This window comes from Egretta garzetta, unplaced genomic scaffold (genome assembly GCF_000687185.1).
Source record: "Egretta garzetta isolate BGI_Z169 unplaced genomic scaffold, ASM68718v1 scaffold172, whole genome shotgun sequence".
NCBI lineage: Eukaryota > Metazoa > Chordata > Aves > Pelecaniformes > Ardeidae > Egretta > Egretta garzetta.
Window position 1 is genome coordinate 4461510 of NW_009258951.1, and position 20855 is coordinate 4482364.

Here is a 20855-nt window from a genome sequence, read left to right on the forward strand (position 1 = left end):
AACGAACAACAAAAAAAAAAAAAAAAAAAAAAAAAGAAAAAGAAAAAAAAGGGATTCCATCCTCTTAGCCATTTCAGACAAATAAACCCCTCCACAATTACAGTGCCAAGGATATCAAAGATGTTAGGTTTACGACACTAACTGGCTTTGAGTGAGTCAGTTCTGTACCGACCTGCTGCAGGATCCACTCCATATTTTAAGCCAAGCAGAATTTTGCTGGTGGTGGCACAGGGACAGCAAATGGATGCTCAGTGATTTTAAGTGTCAGCAATAAGGTCAGCAACACCACTGCTCCACATGCTGCCCCACGAAGCCACATAAGAGCATGACTGACCTTATCTAGTTAGAAAATGCTATGCTAGATGCTCAACAGGCTTTTATTAGTGACATTCAACTGTAATGAGGCCTGTAATCACATGGAAAAAGTAGGAGCAAAATGAAAATCCCAGTTGGAAAAAAACACCCACCAAAATAATTAAAAGCATCCAATTTGTGCCGAGTCCTGTGACATCCCTGGCTTTATCTCAGTCCTGCCTAAAGGATCAAGGCTGCAAAATTTCATTTGAACCCCAGGAATTGACCTGCACTTTCCTGAGGTGCCTGAGCCCTAACACCAGATTTAAAGCAGCAGCTTATAAATAAGGTGTCAGCGGGTAGGCACTACACTGAACTCAAGACATATAATTAGCAAACCCTTCACAAACAGGGTAACTAACGGCTAGTTTATAGATGCTGCGCACATCTCCGCGTCACTCAGCCTTAACGGGGCTGCCTGAAAATCTCCGCTGTGGCTGGCAATCGTATCCGACAAATGGTTTTTACTGTGACTGCATTATCCCTCGGCTCCTGCGGTTGGGTTTTGCAAAGGACTAACACCCATCGGTGGCAGGACCGTCCATCAGGCTGCAGCTAATTTCATGGAGGACCACGGCAAATTTCTGCCACGCTCTCCAGTTGGCCCTGAGGCACTTGCATGATGGATCACTCGCCTTAACTCCTGAACAAATAAGGAACTTATTAGTACACAGGCAGAGCTGTACAGCAAGGCAGTATTTAAGAGTTATTTATTCAGTGCCCAAGGTGTATGGCCAAATTACAAATGCAAACATCTACCCCATCCAAAGGGATCAAGATCTTACTTTGTATCTCCTGCGCTGGCAGAAGCGTGGGAGCAAGAGGAGGAGGAAAAAAGGGATGAGGAGTGATAACACACCAGAATTACACACAATTAAGCAGTTTTGTGATTTAATTCAAGATCTTCACTCTGTCCCAATCCCCTCCACTATCCAACACACAAAATTTGCTGATGCAGATTTTATTGAGCTGTAAATTGAGGCTGGCTGGCCTGAGCAAGGGTGGCAGCTTAAATCAAGCTGGTGACCTTTCCCTCTTCAGGTTAATCAAACTCTGGGGCTAATCGTTTTCCAACGCCCAGCCAAAAGTCACCTCAGATTGCACTTTTTTCCTTCTACATTTTCTGGTTGTATCTTTTAGTTCTCTGTATCAAACTCTACTTTGCCCATTTGCAAATGCAAAACCTTCACATCTGCCTAACGCCCATTTGTTTGGGGGCAGAGCTGTCACCTCAGAAATCATCCTCCCGGCACGCAGCTGAGTAAAAACAGCACAGTTTGGGGGGAACTTTTGTACGAGATCAGCAAATTCAACTGGCAGACGAAGCCCAGGTGAACGCTTTTCTAAAGATACGCCCAAGCTGCTGTCAGACAGCGGCTGCAGCCCGTAATCCCAGAGCTGCCTGGAAACGATGCACATGAAGGGAGGAAAAAGCACCGATATTGCCGAAACTCAGCAACTGTCACTGTTAGAAAGGTATTATAGCACAAGGAAGAGCTAGTTTTTGCTTGTTTATGACCAACTTCTTTACCTTGATGGGTTGTTACAGATTATGGATGGGGTTTTTAAGAAAGTGTCGCTCAAGAACAGAAAGCCTCCTTTTGTTCCTGCTCCTTTTTCCTCCTACATCTCCCTATGTATAATTCAAACACTGGGAAATAATGGAAAAGGCTAACCGTGATTGATTGTGGTGTGCAATGCAGTTGTGCATGCAAAGCAGGGCTTAGCACGAGCTGAACGCTGCTGCAAACGGGGAGCGTGCAAGGACAGATGACACAAAGATGTGTGCAAGAGTGCAAGCGACCTCCAGAAACGAAGCTGTGCCCTCAGATCATAAACCCCTGTGCACGTGCATGTTCTTGATGTTATTACAATGTATTTTCTTCTCAATGATTCTCCTCTTAAAATGTTTTCAGAAGAACCCGAATATTAGCTTTTCATCCACGACACGGCAAAGCTAGGAGCAGCGAGACTGAAGATTATCATTTCAGTGCTGAAATTCAGCAATTGCGGGTGTAATGAAGAGTTTTACAAAGGTCTATCTGGTGATGATTTTGTGCCGCCCCACCCTGCTACAGCAATGCTGTTTATGATTGTCTGGGTAACGATGCAGGAAAATTTAATAAGGGTCTCCAAACGGTCTGTCAGGTTTGTAGGCAGAACAAACTTTGCTGCCTTCACTGCTGCTCACAAGACTCTTCAGGCATTTATCTCTGCATCCATCAGCAGGTGACAACCCTCCACCAAGATGGATGGCTTTCTTCCAGAGGCCTGGAACAGATGTTCTCACTGCCTACACCGAATTTCCAGCATGCTGTGTCTTCAAATGCTCTCTCTGATATCTTTTTAATAAATAATAAAAAAAATAAGATGAATCCATGCTCATGTCTGTCTACTCATGCAACATGTGCATCTGAAATAGAGGAAGAACACTATGGTACTGACAGCAACCATCTCAAGCGATGGCGCGCATCAACTGAATCTAAAGGTTTTCAAATGAAATCTAACAAAAAACTTACGCAAAATAAACCTCAAATAGTGATTTTAGTTCTCCAGAGCTTATATACTTTTCAAGTCTTTCATTAGGCCAAAGATACAAACAGGAAAGATGGCAATCAGGTGGTGATAACGCAGGATCACTGAAAAACCCCTTTAAAAGCCCTCTTGCAATGTGGAGGAGCAGCCCCTCCCAAATGTGGCATTCACACAGTAAGACTGAAAATAGTTACAAGTGCTTGAGTAAGAACAGAACACTTCAGGTGATTAATAAAAAAATCCCTAACTTACTGACACAGCCCTGTAGAGTCACCATTGCACTTATGCTGCACAGATGTTTCACCAAATATATAAAAATACATTTTTTTGGTTTTACCAAAACATATATTTACCAAGTACCCTGAACCAAGTATTGTTAGCGTTTATGTCGGTTCTGAAAAATCGACTGCTAGCTGACAAATTTAAACAGATAAATACCTACTTCAAAAATTGATGAGGAAGTGAAGAGTATTTCACAGGCAAGTAGGCACCTGTCAAAGTGCTATTTCTGCTCCGAGCTTCTGCTGAAAGGTTGTAATTATATGAATAATTAAAATTTATTTTAATGGAGGAAAAGCATAAAGCATGCTTGGGCTGGCTTAAATACATGTATGCTGTTTACAAACATTGCCAGTATTCTAGAAAGCTGGAAGACCACAACGTAGGAAACTAGAGTGTTGCATGGTTTGCATTGAAGCTACACCCTGAAACGTAACTTAAATCGTTTTATGTGTACACCTACAGAGACCCTTAGGCCAGCATTCAGCTCCCAGCTAGAGCTGTCTACCTGTATTTTACTTGTGAGCAAAAGCTAATTCACAGCCAACGGAAAAGAGCGGGCACGTTTAGGATGTGACTCTTACATACTAAATTAGATGCTTAAAATAAACCCATGAATCACACTAGAAATGCTGGATTCTTTCTAATGACTACTGAAGAGCTCTAGAAAAGTTGTCCAGAACTGGATGTCTATAATGCAGATATTGAAAGGGAAAAGAGAAAAATTCTACCCTTGGTGACTGCCCTGTAATTTCTGCTGTAGGTGCCGGTCCTCTGCAGAAAAACAGAGCAGTGGTTCACGGTGACCAAGTTTCACATATAGCTTTAACATGTAAAATAAATTAAATATGTCAAAGAAAGCACCGGGTGTAAGGCAGAGATTAAATAAACTCAGTAGTAATCACCTGGCTATAAAGAGTAAAACTTCCTTCTGTAATATGTGGAAAAAGCACAATGCCGAGTTCTCACTGCAACCAAAGACCCAGAGACGGAAGTTGTTTCAGATCATGTTCTTGAGATCAAATACCTAAAAATCATTTAAAGACTGAACCTGAACTGAAGAGAAAGCCACCACCTGCGGTGGCCTGCAAGCCACTCTGGTTTTCTCCTTGTCAGAAGAAAGCCTCTGGCACAGCAATAAACATTGCCCCGACACATTCGAACGCTGTTAGTTACACGTCTGCTGTGTCGACATGTTTGCAACACATCAGAAAATAAATTTACTGGATTGCTACGCGCCTGTCAGGGGTGCTCACCACAGTACACAGAAAGCCTACCAGCAACATCCCTCGAGACACTAGAAATGTGTCGTTTGCTATGACCTTCCTTTGCCTGTACATGCTTTTTCTTCAGAAAAAGACATAATTTCTGGCTCTTCTCTTCCTTGCAGCTTCTTTACAGCTCTCCCATTTTTGTTCTTGCATAGTCTGTGCAACCCATTGCCTTTGAGAGTGTTGTTTGTATCGTGTTTAGTGCACAACTTTCTTCCTGCTCTTTAAATCCCTCCTAAAATCTTACATAAAGCTTTCCAACCATTTTTTAGGCTCAGGCCATTTCATATTTGGCAGTGTTACATGTTCTTGCAGGATATTATTACTGTATAATTGTGAGGTAATAGGTGTCTGCTCTTCCCAATGCTGTCAGCAGATCATGCCCGTACCCTACCTTACTGGTAATGGCTGTAGCCAAGACTGGAAGAGAAAAATTCCTGAGGCTCCTTGTCAGGATAAGGATTTAAACACCTGATGAGTCACCACTACTGAAAGTGCATTCCTGTATTTCCCCAAAGACCGAGCCCTCTGTGAAAAGGACCAGTCAAACACATGCCAAAAGCATGGTCCAAGCATGTGTGTGCATTATAATACAATACTTTTTTTTTTTTTATTTTAAAGAAGATGGACATAACAAACCCAACAGATTTCTTTCTGCATTTTTGATGGGTTATTGCTGTGCACAATCTACCTTGAGATAAACATCACAGCAAAGATAGCTTACTTTATCTTCACTGCAGTGTAACATAATGATGACTTTAACTGATAATGCTCTTTGCAGTGGGAAAAAAGGATTTTCCCCAGCAAGGTATTTATTATCCCAAATTATAGGATATATTTCTGGTGCAATTTTACTGCTTTAATTTTCTCATTTTCTCCTTGTAGTCACTTTCTCTGGGAGAAAACACCTGCCTGTGCTGCCCGAAAGGGAGCACTGTAATTGAAAAAGGGGCAGCGTCAGCCCCTTGATGATTAAAGTTAACCTTTTCCCAGCACAACCACACCAGCATGGACGTTTATGTGGAGGAGATGGATTTGCCAACCTCTTGGGCTGAAGTTTAATCTTGGATATTTTTGCTTTTCTGTACTTTTGCCAGAAACAGCAAATGCTCACAGGACTGGATCTATGCTAGGTTGCAGTCCTGCGGTTGGAATGAAAGTCTGAGCCTTGGGTTTAAGCTCGGAGCCGGTTTTCAGAGCTGCAGCTATGGGAGAAGCCAGACCCAGTCTCCTGCGAAGCACAGAAATACAGGCTGAATATGACGAGTTGATTTAATTCCTTATCAATTCGTTATATATTAAATCATGCCAGGAGCGAGGAGTGGAGGACAATGCAACACCTGCTTTGAAGGACCATCTGATGCCCAGGGAGAGCACAGCACCTGAGCGCGGTTGGGGAAGGCAGAACCCCCATCTCATCCAGAGACAAAGTGCAGTATGTTGTGATGCTAATGGCCACATTTTATCTCAGCAGAAAAAAAATGTTGTTGCTAAAATCGGAGTATTCAGGCAATTTGGGACACGGAGTGTTAACATAAAAACTCACTTTAAGAAATGCTATAGTACTGACAGCAAGCATCTCAAGCAATGATGCACATCAACTGTACCTAGAACTTTTCAAATGAAATTTAACACAAACTGCAGCCGTTGGGAGACACACGCAGGGTCTGGCCAGGCATGAGATTTGGTCCCCGCCCCAGGAGGAGGCATGGAGGAGCAGCCACCCGCTTTCCTTGCAGGTAGCTCCAGGAAACACTGGGCACCTTGGAAAATATTAGCTAAGAAAACATGCTTGGGGCTGACATCTGGCTCTGGATGCAGTGCCTAAGTATCAGTATCTTTCATGACTGCTTCATGGCAGGGCAAAATGAAATTCATCTTTTTTGTCGCACAATAATGAAACTCAATTTCTACAGGACTCTGGGGGAGAGGGGCCATCCATTAAATAAAAACCTATTGACTACAGTACAAAACCACCATCAGAATCTCCTGTCAGGCTTTAGCTACCTGGCACACCAGGGTTAAATGCCAAAGTACCTTTAAATATCCTAAACTTGTATTTGTACAGAGTAGTCACTGACCACCTCACATGTTTAGAGATGCTATAAATCAACTCAATAGGATTAACATCCAGTAAAACTTCAGTGGGAAAAAAAATTCCTGCACAAAATTAACCCAGCCTTAACTAGTCAAGAATGCCACTTTTTAAACTAAGGGATTTAAAGATTATGAGAGGATTTGTACCCATCTGTCACTTTTGGCCTGCTTTCATTTTATCAAGCTTCCTTAGTCAAACTTCACTAAAAATCTTGTCAACATTTGACTATTTTTAGATGAACTCATTTTATTTGGTAGCTCTGATATACTGATTTCCTAAAGGGAAAGATTTACAAAAGGAGGCATTAGAATGTTGAGTCCATTGAAGCTGCATGTTATTAATATTGCATGCAGCTAGAAAGGCCAAATTAACATGCAAAATTGTACCAGAAACCCCAAGCCATTTTAGTGCAGTTCTGTTTTATTCTGGCAAATGGATGCAGCCGAATTCCGCTCGCTTTGTGAGACAACCCTGGCACGGGGAGAGTTAGCTGGGGGTGAGCACTCTCTGAACCCTCAGAAAACAGCCCTTCCAAGAGGGATGGGAAAGGTTTCCTGGATGGAAAAGCTCTGCTCCCCTGCTGTGGAGGTGCTCCCCTACATGCAGCGCCCTGCTACAGTCAGCTACTGACCCCTTCTATCACGTACCTTAAACATTTAACTTTCTAGTTTCGCTGGCTGACACGCAGCAGAACTGCAACTGCTAATGATTACAGAAATTAAACCCTTGACAGTGCTCTCCAGGATGGGTTTTGTTGATGTCTCACGTAGTCCCCTGCCAGACAAAGTTGTATTTTCCCCTTACATCACAATTGCTTTTATTTTCACCATTTTGATTTTTAAAGATTGCTTTCTTCATTTTACATGTACCACCAGCAGCTTGATCTTCTCATTAAATTGACTTCGGTATGGAAAAACACTAATAAAAGAAAAATGTCACCAACACAACTGCTGGAGCTCTGAATAGCTGGGGAGCTTGGGATCACAAACAGCTGCTGCAATTATATTTAACTGCCCATTTTCTGTGCTTTGCTCACAATCAGATCTTACTTCAAGAGCAGGTAGCACCATTTCTGCTTTTGTAGTAAACAAGTGACATGATTAGAATGACGAGCGGGCTCCATCTCCGTGTTTTAATCTCTAGAGGTGTCTCTACCTGACTGGGAAGCTGAAATTCTTTATTTTTATTTACAGCACACTGTGCTCTCCCTCCTTTCTGAATGTGTGTATATGCTGGGACTTTTCTAAACTAGTTATTTATGTAGCTTCTCATTTCCACATGATTGTTTTATTCCATGATATAAATCCCCAAATGTGTGTTTCAAGCAGTTTTAATCTTTATTTTCTCTGCACAAACACTCAGTTTTCAATAAAGGAAAATGCTTGCTTTTTCTTCTGACAGGAGTCAGCAATTTCCTCCACTGCATTTTTTCCTTCCTAACAAACTTCTATCAATCAAAATGACTGGGGAGATGAAGTGACCAAGCCAGGGAAAAGATTTACATGACTCATTGGACTGGCAAATTCTGCGTTAAAAAACACAAATAGAAGCAACAGAAAGCAACAACTTTCAAAGCTTATTTTTTATGCATCATTAAAATCAGGCCATATGTGATTAAACAAATATCCCGCGCCCTCATTTTAACTCTGCTGTCCTTTGAGAACTCATATGACTCCTTAAGTACGTGACGTGTAGTCTGCAAATGGCACTGGATGGGGCCTTAAGAGAATCAGGCTTATTTACTGGGTGAGCGTGTGAATATAATTGATAAGTAATACAGCATTGTAATTACTTGAAGTTGCTAAAGCTCACAGCCCTGTAAGTACCCAGAATGTGCAGTCTGCAAATGGCATTTTAAGTTGCTCAAGCGCCTTCGAGATCAAAGTAGCTTAAGAGAATCATATTGAGTGGGAGTCTGAGTAGGAGTCTGAACAAAGTTGGTAAGTAGTCTGAGCATTTTAAGTACTCCAGGGCACTGCAGCACGAGTACGAAATAACACCAGCTTGTCAGTGCTTGGTTTTCCAGAGCTGGGCTAGTGATGAGAAACTCAGAAGACGGTGATTTTAGCAGAGTGCCATCTAACCAGGTCCAACCAAAACAGTGATCCGCTCAGGATGGTGTCGGGCAAACACCATCTAAAAGGGATGAAAAACCCAGTTACAAGGTCTAGGCTTCTGCCTAAAACAGCTGGAAGGAAAACCTGGAGCTGAGCTCAGAATGGTTCCCCACGGGCACCACAGTGCCAGGTACCACCAGGGGAGTAACAGAACAAGAAAGTGCCATCAGAGATTAAGAAAAAATACAGAATGAGGATGTACTAAATATAAACTCTCTTTTTGTACTACAAGGCTGCCCGAGACTGGTTGGTAGGGCTGCGGATGAAGGGAGGTGGTGTGTTGCAGGTCTCAGCCATGAGTGGCTAACGTGGAGAAACAGGGAGCAGTGCCTTCCTGATAAAGCTAAGAAATGAAGGAATGAAGGATGCTGAGAGATGAGCTATTGGGAGCGCACTGAGCCAGGCACACACACACCTGGAGTGGAAACACGTGGCTTATCTGTACAGATGTCCGTACACACTGCCAGTCCACCCGCTGCCATGAACGCTAATTCAGCAGTAAAACAATGAACTGCTCTTTTTGTCTGGTTCTTTCTTTGCAAGGTATCTAAACCCCAGGAAACTTAGTAAGATTCAAGGGAGTAGACATATAGCAGATATTGGTGGCTATTTTGGAAGATCAGTGAAAAATATCAACAGCATCTCTTTTTCTCTCTGTAACTGTAAAGAAGGCCATGCATCAGGACAACTCTGTGAAGGACCCGAAAGCTGGAAGATGTTTCTAACTACTTTAAAACAAAATGCTAGTAAAAAGTTTTAGCTGTAACTAAGAAAACCTCCAAATTATTAAGAAGTAAATGTCAAAATTGAAAACCCCTGTCATCGCACTGTTACAATGCCTCCAACACACCACACATTATCTGGTAAGTGAGCCCTCAAAAGAAGTCAGCAGTGAAGGAGAAACCAGCAGAAACCAGGTCGCACCACTTGCAGAGACAATAACGAGGCACAGCTAGATCAATCAACATCAGTGCATTACAAAGGACAAAGTGCTGTTAGAAAAATAACTGTCCTTTCAGCTAGTTAGTATTCAATCACTGAGGTGGAAAATTTTCTATCTCAACTTCATTTTAGGAGAAAGAAATGTTTCACTGAGTCACTTCATACTTTTGAGGACAAAATTCAATTTGCCAGCACAAGCACTAATATTTGGGAGAAAGACTGAAAGTCAGCAATTATTTTTTTTTTTTTAAGTAAAATGTAACTTAGAAAAAACCACAAATATACCTGCTTCATCATAGGATACAGTCAATTTTTCCAGCATTTCTCGATCAATTGATAAAATCTGCTGTTCCAGGATGGTTTGGTAAGACAGCACGCTGTTCTCCTTGTCCTTCTCATAGTCTTGAAGATGTTGCTTTAGGACTTCAGGCAGGCGGGACTTCACATATTCTGCTGCCGACTGTGCAGAAAAGAGGCAAAGGTTTAATTAATACATTTTCTTTTGAAAAGCTTTATGCATATCCATAGCAATTTTTTTTTTTTTTAAATTTAAGGCATTCTCAAATGTAACTCCTCACAATGAAACACTTTTAATGCTACATGGTGCAAAATCCACAGGTTATTTCTCTGCCAAAATGACCCCTACCTGCCCCAAACTTCCAGGGAGTCAGGGATATAACGGACCAAATTCCCCTGAGCTGAGGTATAACACACTCTTCAGCAGGGAGTTTATGGCAGTCCAGAAAGAGTAACCCATGCTGGACTAGACATATACACACCACAATAGCTCAACTTTATCGTTAGCATATTTTGAAACTATAACTATGAACTATAATGTCTTTGTCCTAAATGTTAAAAGTACAAAGTGACACAGTGGAATTGCTTCATCTGCTACTGGTACACAGTCAGGCTCAGATAAGGAGATAGAAGTGAACATTTAGCAGCATTAAAAAATTACATATATATATGCACACATCCACACACAGAAAATTCTTTTAAATTTTTTTCTCTGACTGCTCAAGGCCATAAGGAAACAGAAATTAACACAAGGTGGCATGGTTGTACCAATGTTATGGAGCCTTGTGCAAAAATGTAAATGGTAGTAAATACTAAGCTCATTTGCCTCCGGAGAGGTGTTGGTCACCCCAGGACCCCTGCCGCCACTGGAACAGCTCTCTCCCTCAGACCTTGAGCTCGGACACCTTGGTGAGATCCAAACACAAACCAGCTTTCTGGTTTTTAAGCATTAGCATCCCTCTCCTGCAAGTATTACACTCCCCCTATGAGAGGGAATAGAAAGTCCCTCTTTCTGGCATGGCTTTGGATTTTTTATTTGCTTTCCACCTATGATACAAATGTAACAGGAAAAGGAGGATGTAGCAAAGGCTGCTGCCCAGTGCTCCAGCTTTCCTGCCAGCCTCAAGACAAAAGAGAAAAATAAATTATAACAAGGTCGTATTATTTTAGACCTGGAACTGACCAGAAGTTACCTCCACTCAGCAACAGGCTATGCCTGGGTTTATATTTAGTTTTCCAAAGTCAATTGCCGATTATATTGCAACCTTAAAATATCACTGAAGTTGTGTTCAATTTTTCTGCAAGCTAAGCCGCGTGAGATGAATGAAATTATTCTAGGAAAACTAAACAAACTCTCCACATGAGTACAGCATATTTAATGTTACATTTTAAGAGTGATTTTCTTCCAAGGGAAGGCCAAAAGATACACTGTATACTAATTATTTTAGTTCAAGTTCAGGCATTTGTGTTTAATGTTTCCTTTGAGAAGAGGTTTTACTCTGCAGAGGGGTATTTTTGTGCTCTCCCTAACAAAGCAATTCTAAAGAGCAGAAAACAAAATTAGAATTTATATATATTCATTTTCTGAAATATGTCTTGTGCCAGCTGAGTGAGTATTTGTATACTACTGGCTGTAAACACATAAGAAAAAACACCCATCCTGTCCCAAAGATCTTGCAGCCCAAGTAGAAGTCAAGGGGCAGATGGGTGCGAGCAGATGGGAAGCCCATCGGGGCCATCGGCCGTGGTCGGCACGATGGACATCTGTGGCGAGCCACGTGCAGCCCAACCACCACGTTCTTCCACAGATGTCGAGGCCGAGGATTACACCGACTTCCAAGTGTGATCTCACAGGTGGGGATGTCTCCCCCTTGGTGAGATGCAAACCCCAACACTCTTGCTTAGCCCACTGTCTTTCACATTAGGTCTGGGTGTCATTAAAGATTTAAACTGTAAAGCAATGATGGAACCGATACAAACTCCTCTTCTTTTCTAGCAACAAAGGTGACCAGCTCCATCTGAGTAATTACATCCCTAGCTGCACTGCAGCAATGAAACAGATAGTACTATATTCTATTCACTACAAAAGTAATTTTATCTTGGTTTTAAAAAGCCACTTCTGGTACCTGGAATATCAAAAAAGAAAAAGTGTGAGGGTGTGAGTGCATGAGTTTATGCACGTGCTTGGTATTAAAGAAACCAAGAGGCTACTGCATGAACAAAACAGAAAAAAAAAAAAAATTTAAAAAGAACTACTTCCACCATTTTCACACCCTTCCACCTTACCTTAATTCTCATTGCACAGACCACAATATTCAACTTCTGAGTAGATCAGAAACTCCCCCTGCATCCCTTAGGGATTTTGGTGCAGACTGCAGCCCAGAGACCCGTTTGTCAGGATGCTGCTCACGGGCATCCTGCTGGCAGAGCATCCCACCATGCCAGCCAGCCCGCCAGCAGCTCGGCCGTTCCTCCTTCGGCCACCACTGGGCTTCCCCCACTCTCATGAAACCTATTTTCATTAATGTATGTATTTGTGTCACAGACAGAAGTTAGGGGAAAAAACCCATTTCACTACTTTGAGGCTTCAAAGTACCTTTATCCTCTTTTACTCTGTACGGTCCCCCTTATGCCTGCAGGAAGGAATTACAAACCTAGCTGCTGCTGGAAAACGCCTGACCTCAGCCATTAGTTATAGGTACAATTAATTGTACAGCATTTGCTGGTCAGTCTTCCGCACGAGAAAGCAACTGCAGCAGTGAGAAAGGCAAAGAAACACTGGTCCTGCTCACGCAGGAACCCTCCCACAGACCACTGCTTTAAAACAACCACATAACAGAAATGCCCATTGCTGAACTGTTACCTCTTTCGGTTGCAATAACCTCCTATTTTCTGGCAGGAATGTATCAATTTCTTTTATAAAATTGAAACTGCAGCATCCCCCATGAATCTGTGTTCAGTCTGAAGCACCCTTCTCAAAATTAAATGAAGGATTGACTTTAATACCTTAATTGACTTTAGGGTATTTCATCCTACCATGGAAAACCACTATTTCATATATAGAGAATACATTTTAAAATATCTACATACAATTAAATATATTTGTAGAGCTTATTCACAAAAAATCACATTTTTCTCTATTCACTAAAAAAGAAAAACAAAACAAAACAAAACCTACATAAAGATCACATCAGGAAATGCTGAAATCAACTGTGTGGTAACCTGAACCTCAAATGCAGCCAGCATCCTTCTGTAACTACCAAATTTGCCCGTATCTTTTAACTGATGAGAAACATATCCAAAATAAATTTTCTTTTTGTAAATTATGCTAACTGCCTTCTAAAACTTGCTCTGCTTTTCTGAAGTGTATCCTTCTGGGAGCTCCCTTGTATGTGGGGAAGTAAAGGTCTAAAATGGTTAATGAAAGGCTTCTTTATGAAGCTACTTCAAAGTCAAGTGGCGGCTTGACAAAGCAGTCTCCTTACAGAGTTATATTGGGTGATTTCAGACAGGTTTTTAACATGCAGTAGAATATTCGGCGTGTAGAAGACCACCACACCCGTAAGGGACAGCTGCATCCCTGCTCATCCTAATCACGTTCTGCAGGCTGCTACTGCTCAACGCATCCCATAGCTTGGCTTTACCAACCCACTCAACCTTTAAAATTCAGGTTTTAACCAAAGCAAACACGGTGACCTTGTGTATTTCTGGCACTTGAAACACTCAAGCAGGTTTCATTAGATTGTGTTATCATCAGATGAACACTGGGCAGTGGAAAACCCTCTCCAAGTGGTGATGCCCTGGGAATCTGCTTGCTGTTCGCCCCGTGGCGGCGTTCAGTAGGAGGAGCAGGATGGCAAAGCATCGGGGCCAGCTCCTGAATTACGCAGCTCTCCAGGCAAACGCATGCACACGGAGAAGATACACCTCCATGGGCACACGTGTAAACGTGCAAGAAGTGGCCCAAGTACTCTATGACAAAATGCATTCATTAAGACGGCAAGTGTTAAGCAGCACCAAGACCCTGTGAAAAACAAGGTCTGCAAGAGCTATGGCGAGATCAGCACACTGGCACATCAAGCAACTGAAGGATCTAATTAGCTGGAACGGCCATTATTTATAAACACAGATTTCCAATTTAAAAAATGGAAGATGGAGACTTTATTGCCTCAGACCTGCACTCCACACTGACTCCCATGATTTACAGGGAGAGGAGGGAAACCACAAATTTATGATCTTAATTCTACCTGCCTTGCTACTGCAAATATCCAGAGACTGTGGGAAAATACAGGATCCATTTTGGAGTGTGGTATTGCTGGCGTAGCACATACACCACTGAAGGATACAAAAAACCATCAAGATTCCTGTATTGCATCTTGCTGCCTCGCCTTTTCACACATTTCCCTCCCCTTCAAAGACATGTGGGTCACTACAACAAGTTTCCTTCTTCAGAGATGATACACCATGAACTGCTGGGCAAGAACAGAGTTCACCTTATGAACAAGAGGAATTTCAACTTTGTTCACCTCCTGGTTTACTTCAGGGAAATAATTTTTTAAGTAGGATCAAGTGAGTTCGACAAATAAAAGCCTGAGGTGGGTACAAAAAATGAACATGGGTGTAAACCTTGTGTTTGGCCATGTGTTGGCCATGATAATCTCATCAGTAGGAAACATAATGAAGTGTAAAGAGGGATTGATCTGTGGACCCTATTAGACATCTCTAGAAGAATCGTGGAGAAGACACAAAAGGAGCTGGAAGGAAATTAGTACAGTATCAAAACAGTAATACAGTTGGGCAATAAGAGAGGCTTGGTAAATAATTCACAGGACTAGATCATTAATACAGATGATATAACTTACTGAGAAAGGAGGTTATGGAAATAAAAAATTGACCTGTACATCAAGAGAGTATTTGCTTTTCTAGGACCAGCCTGTAAAAGGGAGATAGATGTGACAAAAGTCATCATGTAAAAAAGAGAAGCAGAGCCACTACCATAGCGCAGGCCCACCAGACATCAAATGAAAAATGAAGTAGAGAGGTTGGGGTTTTTTAACCAGGCACTGGAGTAATCAACCAAAGCACAAGATGTAACAAAGTACTGCAACTGCTGAGATACGTTATAGGAAATATATTTCAGAGCACAGGTTGTCCAGCAACCTTGGAGTGTGCTGGTGATAGTAGCAAAGACCACAGTTTGGGTGCGGGATGTTCCAGCACTGAGAAGCCCCCTAAGATAAGGCAGGCAAAAGACAACTTGCATAAAGGTGAGGAATAATTCTTCAGGGAGAAAACAATATAATAAAGATGAAGGACTTTAAAGGAAGGACACAGAGATCTTTCTCTATGGCTTGACAGTACAAAAGGAGCAACACCTGCAAGCCAAAGGAGAAAATAAGGCACGGGGAACAAACATTTCCTTAGAGAAGTGATGTGAGTGAAAACTATCCCAATGCAGAAAATACCTAGGAATTAACTTGGCTAAGTCATGAGCTGCTCAGTGATCTCAAACTCAAGAAGGACACATATACACAGTCAGAATACCACATGAATATAAAAGAATAACAAACACTGAGAAACAAATGGAGACTAAAGAAAAAAAAAATTACTTGGAGCTAGCAAAGGTAGCAAGAAGAGGTTCTACAAGTCCATTTGTAATAAGAAAAAGCCCAGGCAAAATGTTGCTCTACTGCTCAGCAGAGTAGAAAAGCTATTGACAGATGATGCCATAAAAGCTAAAGTGTTTAATGTCTTTTTTTGCTACAGTACTCGCTATCTTTACCTTGCTGCATTCAACTGGCAGCTAATATTAGAGGCAAATAACCAAAATCTCAAGACAGACTAGAGAAAGAACATGTTGGAGAGTGCTTATAAAGATCAGATATTTTCCATCTGGCTGGGACAGATGAAATTCATTCAGGTATACATAGGTAATGGGCTGAAACAATCTCTTTAACGACCTCTGTCTTCGAAAATTCACAGAGGATGGCGAGACGCTATTTGGAAAGGGCAAATGTCAGGGCTACTTTTAAAATAGTATAAAGGGAGAGAAACAGAATTACAGACTAGTCAGTTTAAATTTGATGCCTAAAAAATGGGATAAAAGATCAAATGATTTCTACACGCACAAAAGCACCAAGATTTGTAAGGCGCAGAGAGCAAAGTGGTTCTCTCAGGGTGTAAGGAGACCTGCTAATTCAGTTCCTATCAACTGCAGTCTAGAGAGCAAATGCTCCCTAGCTCATTCCAGCAAACATGCCTGTGCTTAAAAGTCTTAGTACCGCTGATCACATCATCAGCACAGACAAATCTTTCACGCTATTCTCTTAAGCCTTAGGGGATCCCAGAGAAATAGCCTTCCATGTAAAACAGGATGCTGAATCCCATGCAGATCCAGCATTTCAGAGAATCTTCCAGGATTAAGATGCATCTCCAGAGTCCCCCTGGACCCAACATGTGTGTTTAGCGCTCCTGGGGAGTGGATGCAGGGTGTGGAAGCCTGTCACTGCCACCGTCAGACTTTCATTCGCAGCTCAATCATTTCAATGCTCACGGAAAAGATTTCAACTACAGGTGCTAGCTGGAATATATAATGATCCCATTTGGAATTTCACATTCCACATTTCACACTAGCACTCCTTAGCAAAAATACTTTTATATATAGGTTTCTGGACTCACATATTTTTTTTTTTTAAAAAAAAAACCCACCACCCACACAATTCATTATTCTAGGAACAGTGCACTTAACTTACTAGGTATCTCCCAATAGGATGGTAAAAACCATGGCATAATAAGGTTGTGGACAAGAAATGTATTCCAGAGAGTCCGGTAGTGATTTTTTGTAGCAATGCTGTAAGGCTTTCCTGTTTATTTCAAAAAAGTACAGTACAAAAATATATATATTTACATAAAAATTATATAATTTACATATATATATAAAAAAACCCAGACCGCTAGGTTAAAGAAATCACATCTCAGATTAAATAAAAGACTTGAAAGTCAATCTCCCTCAACCCACTTCATTCTAGTAGAGATGCCCCTGCTTCCAGGGGGGAACCAGGACAACTTTATCAACACGTTCCCCCTGCCCAGCAACGCTGATTTCAAACATGGTGCAGGGTATGGAGTATTTGTTCCCATTTTACCATATTCACAAATCAGTCATAAAACTTTTAAGAGTTGCTTCTCGTCATCCTGATGCTTTGTTCGGTGCTCACTATAGGAAGGAAATGGTTAAAGAATATTCTTTGGGTTCCTGCCTCCCTGAGAGCTAAGCTTACTGCAGACAAACCACCTTCTCAACCTATTCACGCTGCAATGCAGGAAAGGCTGGTGTTGATTGAAGTAGATACAAAAATTCTGCCTCCAGGCCCACCTGTGCCACTTCAACTGATTTCAGAGAAATATCCTTACATCAGCCCTGAGTCTCATGTCTCACACCCAGCATTTAGGATCAGATGCCTCTCCTTCATCAACCTGAACCACGAATAACTCCACTGAAGTCAGTGGGATTTTGCTGAGGCAAACCTCTTGGAATAAGGACATGAAGCTATGAATAGTTATTCAAAAGGAAAACATATGATAGCAAAACATAATCTACTCTCAAGAGGATAATACAAGATCTACAAATGGCACCGAGACGAACATTTTGCCCTCTAGAGCAAGGAACTATTTAAAGAACAAACATGCCAAAAGAAACCTGTTAGTAGTAGAGTTTTCCTGTAATGCAAACTTTTGGTACACTTAGCCTATTATTTCTATTAAAAAGTGTCTTTTTTCTCCAAAATAAATATTCAAGTAAATAATTTACTACTGATCAATACGTATCCTAGGAAAGCCAAACTCACAATTTAAAAGAGGGTTATTAGCAAAAGCACGGTATCTGAAAGTATTTGGGGAACTCAGACACTTTCTCCTAGGACTTTCGACAAGACTGAACACTGAAAACGCCACTATTATTTTGCAATCCAGGCACAACTTATTTCCGTAGCAGGAAAAATATTAGCCTCACAAACACCTTTAGTTAATCAGAAGCTATATAATCAGGAGAAAATTAACCTGATCCCAAGGAGATGTATAAAGTTCAAATTAGTATTCACACTGGATTGTCAGAGATATATTAAATCCATAATTACAGTAATCCACAGCTGCTTCGACTGTAGAAAATAATGAATTGCCCAGTGAGAACTGGTGTCCATGAAATGGAAAGAAAAGGCCATCTGTTGTGGAGCTTTGCTCTGACTTTATGCTTTGAGCACGGAGAGCTTGATCTTCTTTGACACAGTCTATATGTGGATTTATGGCTACGAGCAATCCAAATAACCATATCACCAAACAGAAAGGATAAAAATAAAGAATGATGATGATTTATGGCTTTAAATTATGCATTTTAGTTTCTTCCCTAAGACAGCACTTGTCACTCACTTCTTAAATAGACTTATTTAAATGTCCTAGAATGAGAAGCAAGTCAGTCAACAAAATTTGTAATGTAAAAATTACATGTTCTGTTCTCCCTCCCACTTCCCCCAACATTAGTCATATAGAAATGTGTGACATTGCACTGAGCATACACGCGAATGTTGGCATGGTACTCGTTAATCTAGGACATGCATCAGAAGAGGTAAGTATAAATGCAAACCAATTATTTTCCATCTTCCAGTGAGGGAGTGGTTAGTGAAAAACTTGTACAAGTAATTTTTTTTTAATAACTAATTTTAATTAATTAAGTAAAATTAACAAAAACATGCTCCACGTGATATAGCCAAGCAGCCGCTCATTCTACAGATGAGGAAAGAAACAAAGCACAGAGACCGATTTGTCAGAGATTTCACTCCAATTGGCAGAGCGACAGGGAGTGCTGTGGAATCTGGACATCTAATTAAAAGATTAATTTTACCAAGGCGAGGGGAAGCATTATGATTATCTTGTCTAGCATCTTGAATCAGGACCACAGGACTTCTCTGTCTCATTGTTTGAATGAATAAGTCATTTTGAAAAATATTTGACTCTGTTTCAGAGACAGAGAATCTTCCATAGCCTTTGGAAGTTAATTATCCTTACTGTTAGAGGATAAATTCACATACTACAGAAAATGTTCACATTATTTCCAATCTGAATCTGCTATTATCTGTGACTTTCAGCCACTGAATCAAGTAAAATGTCTGCTCACCTACATTCCTCTTTCTCATGTAAATACATGCAAATTGATCAAATCACCCTATTATCTTCTCATTGATAAACTCAATAGATGGAGCTCACTGAACGGTGCATTATTACATGTCACATTATTGTGCACGCTTTCTAATCTTTTCAAGCATTCATATGGCTCTCCTTTGAACACTCTATTTTCCAACTTTGTTCTTTAAGGGTAATCACCACAGCAAGGCAACACGCCATGGAGGAAGACTTACTAATACCAAACCCACCTCCTTATTAACCATTTGCATTATGCTTATTGGCTCACCACTGCCTAGAGATCTCATGTACAGTCCATGTAGCCCCTAAATCATCTTTTATGACCTACACTGTGCAATATTAGATATCTAGACTTAGGGTTGATTATACTGAAATGCGTGGCTTTCCTTATGAATATGCCCACACAACAATTTCTAGTTATAATTATCCTGAAGTCTATCATGCAACCTGAGTTTAATCCCTCTAATATACACTGTATTGATTTGAAAGTATTCAAAATAGCATGTGTATCAAGTCAAAACACATATTCTTCTTGGAAGTTTTGGCTAACTGCTATTAAAACTATTATTATTGATTAAAACAATCAAATGCTTCAATTCATACAGGCATGAAGTGAAATCCTATTCACAAGGGAATCAAGTATATTCTCATCAATGAACCTGTACGATGGGATAGAGTGCACTCTCAGCAGCTTTGCAGATGATACAAAACTGGGAGGAGCCCTTGATATACCAGATGGATGTGCTGCCAGTTTGAGGCACCTGGACATGCTGGAGAAATGGGCCAACAGGAACCTCATGAAGTTCAACAAAGGGAATTGTAAAGTCCTGCCCCTGGGGAGGAACAATCCCATGCACCAGTACACACTGGGGTAACCAGCTGGAAAGCTGGTTGAAGGACCCGGGGGTCCTGGTGTACAAGAAGCTGAACATGAGGCAGTAATGTGCCCTAACAGCAAAGAGGGCCAAGAGCACACTGGGCTGCGTTAGGCAGAGGCAGGTTGAGGGAGGTGATCCTTCCCTTCTGCTCAGCACTGGTGAAATGCATCTGGTGTCCTGGGTCCAACGCGGGATTTCCCAGTACAGCAGAGACAGGGACATACCGGAGGGAGTCCAGGGAAAGGACACAAACATGATTAAGGGATTGAAGCATCTGTTGTAGAAGGAGAGGCTAAGAGAGCTGGGACTGTTCAGCTCAACGAAGAGAAGGCTCAGAGGGATCTTATCCACGTGTACAAACGCAAATGATGGTGACAGACTCTGCTCAGTGGTGCCCTGTGAATGGCCAAGAGGCGATGGGCACAAACTGAAATACAGGAAATTCCATTTAACAAGAAGAAAAACTTTTTTTTTCCTGGTGAGAGTAGTCACACATTGAGGCAGGTTGCCCGGCAAAGCTGTGGAGTCTCCATCCTTGGAGACAGTCAAAGCCCAACTGGACATGTTCTTGAGCAACCTGCTCCAGCTGCCCCATCTCCAGCTGAGGTTGGACTGGACGGTCTCCAGGGGTACCTCCAATCTCAGCCCTTCTGTGACTCTGTAAAAATATTTCCAGAGAATTCATTGGGATGACTACTCCACCCAGAATATTTATTCTGGTTGTTTAGACAACTGTATATATGTACCCCAAATTTTTTTAGTAAAAATATTAAGAATAATGAGAATAAGAGGAGTTATTACCCTAAGAAAAGGAAATGCATTAGCACTTAAATTGCATATACACAGATACAAACTCTGAATTTTAATTGTGCTAGGAAGCCAATTATTA

At 41.3% G+C, this 20855-nt stretch overlaps 1 protein-coding gene across 1 annotated transcript in view; it reads right to left on the reverse strand.

The window, feature by feature from the left end:
- Positions 1-20855, reverse strand: part of PPM1L (protein phosphatase, Mg2+/Mn2+ dependent 1L) — a 98035-nt gene that overhangs the window by 14529 nt on the left and 62651 nt on the right. The window contains exon 2 of the mRNA XM_009634441.2: positions 9882-10056. Coding sequence (XP_009632736.2) covers positions 9882-10056 — 175 coding nt within the window. The remainder of the gene's footprint in view (positions 1-9881; positions 10057-20855) is intronic.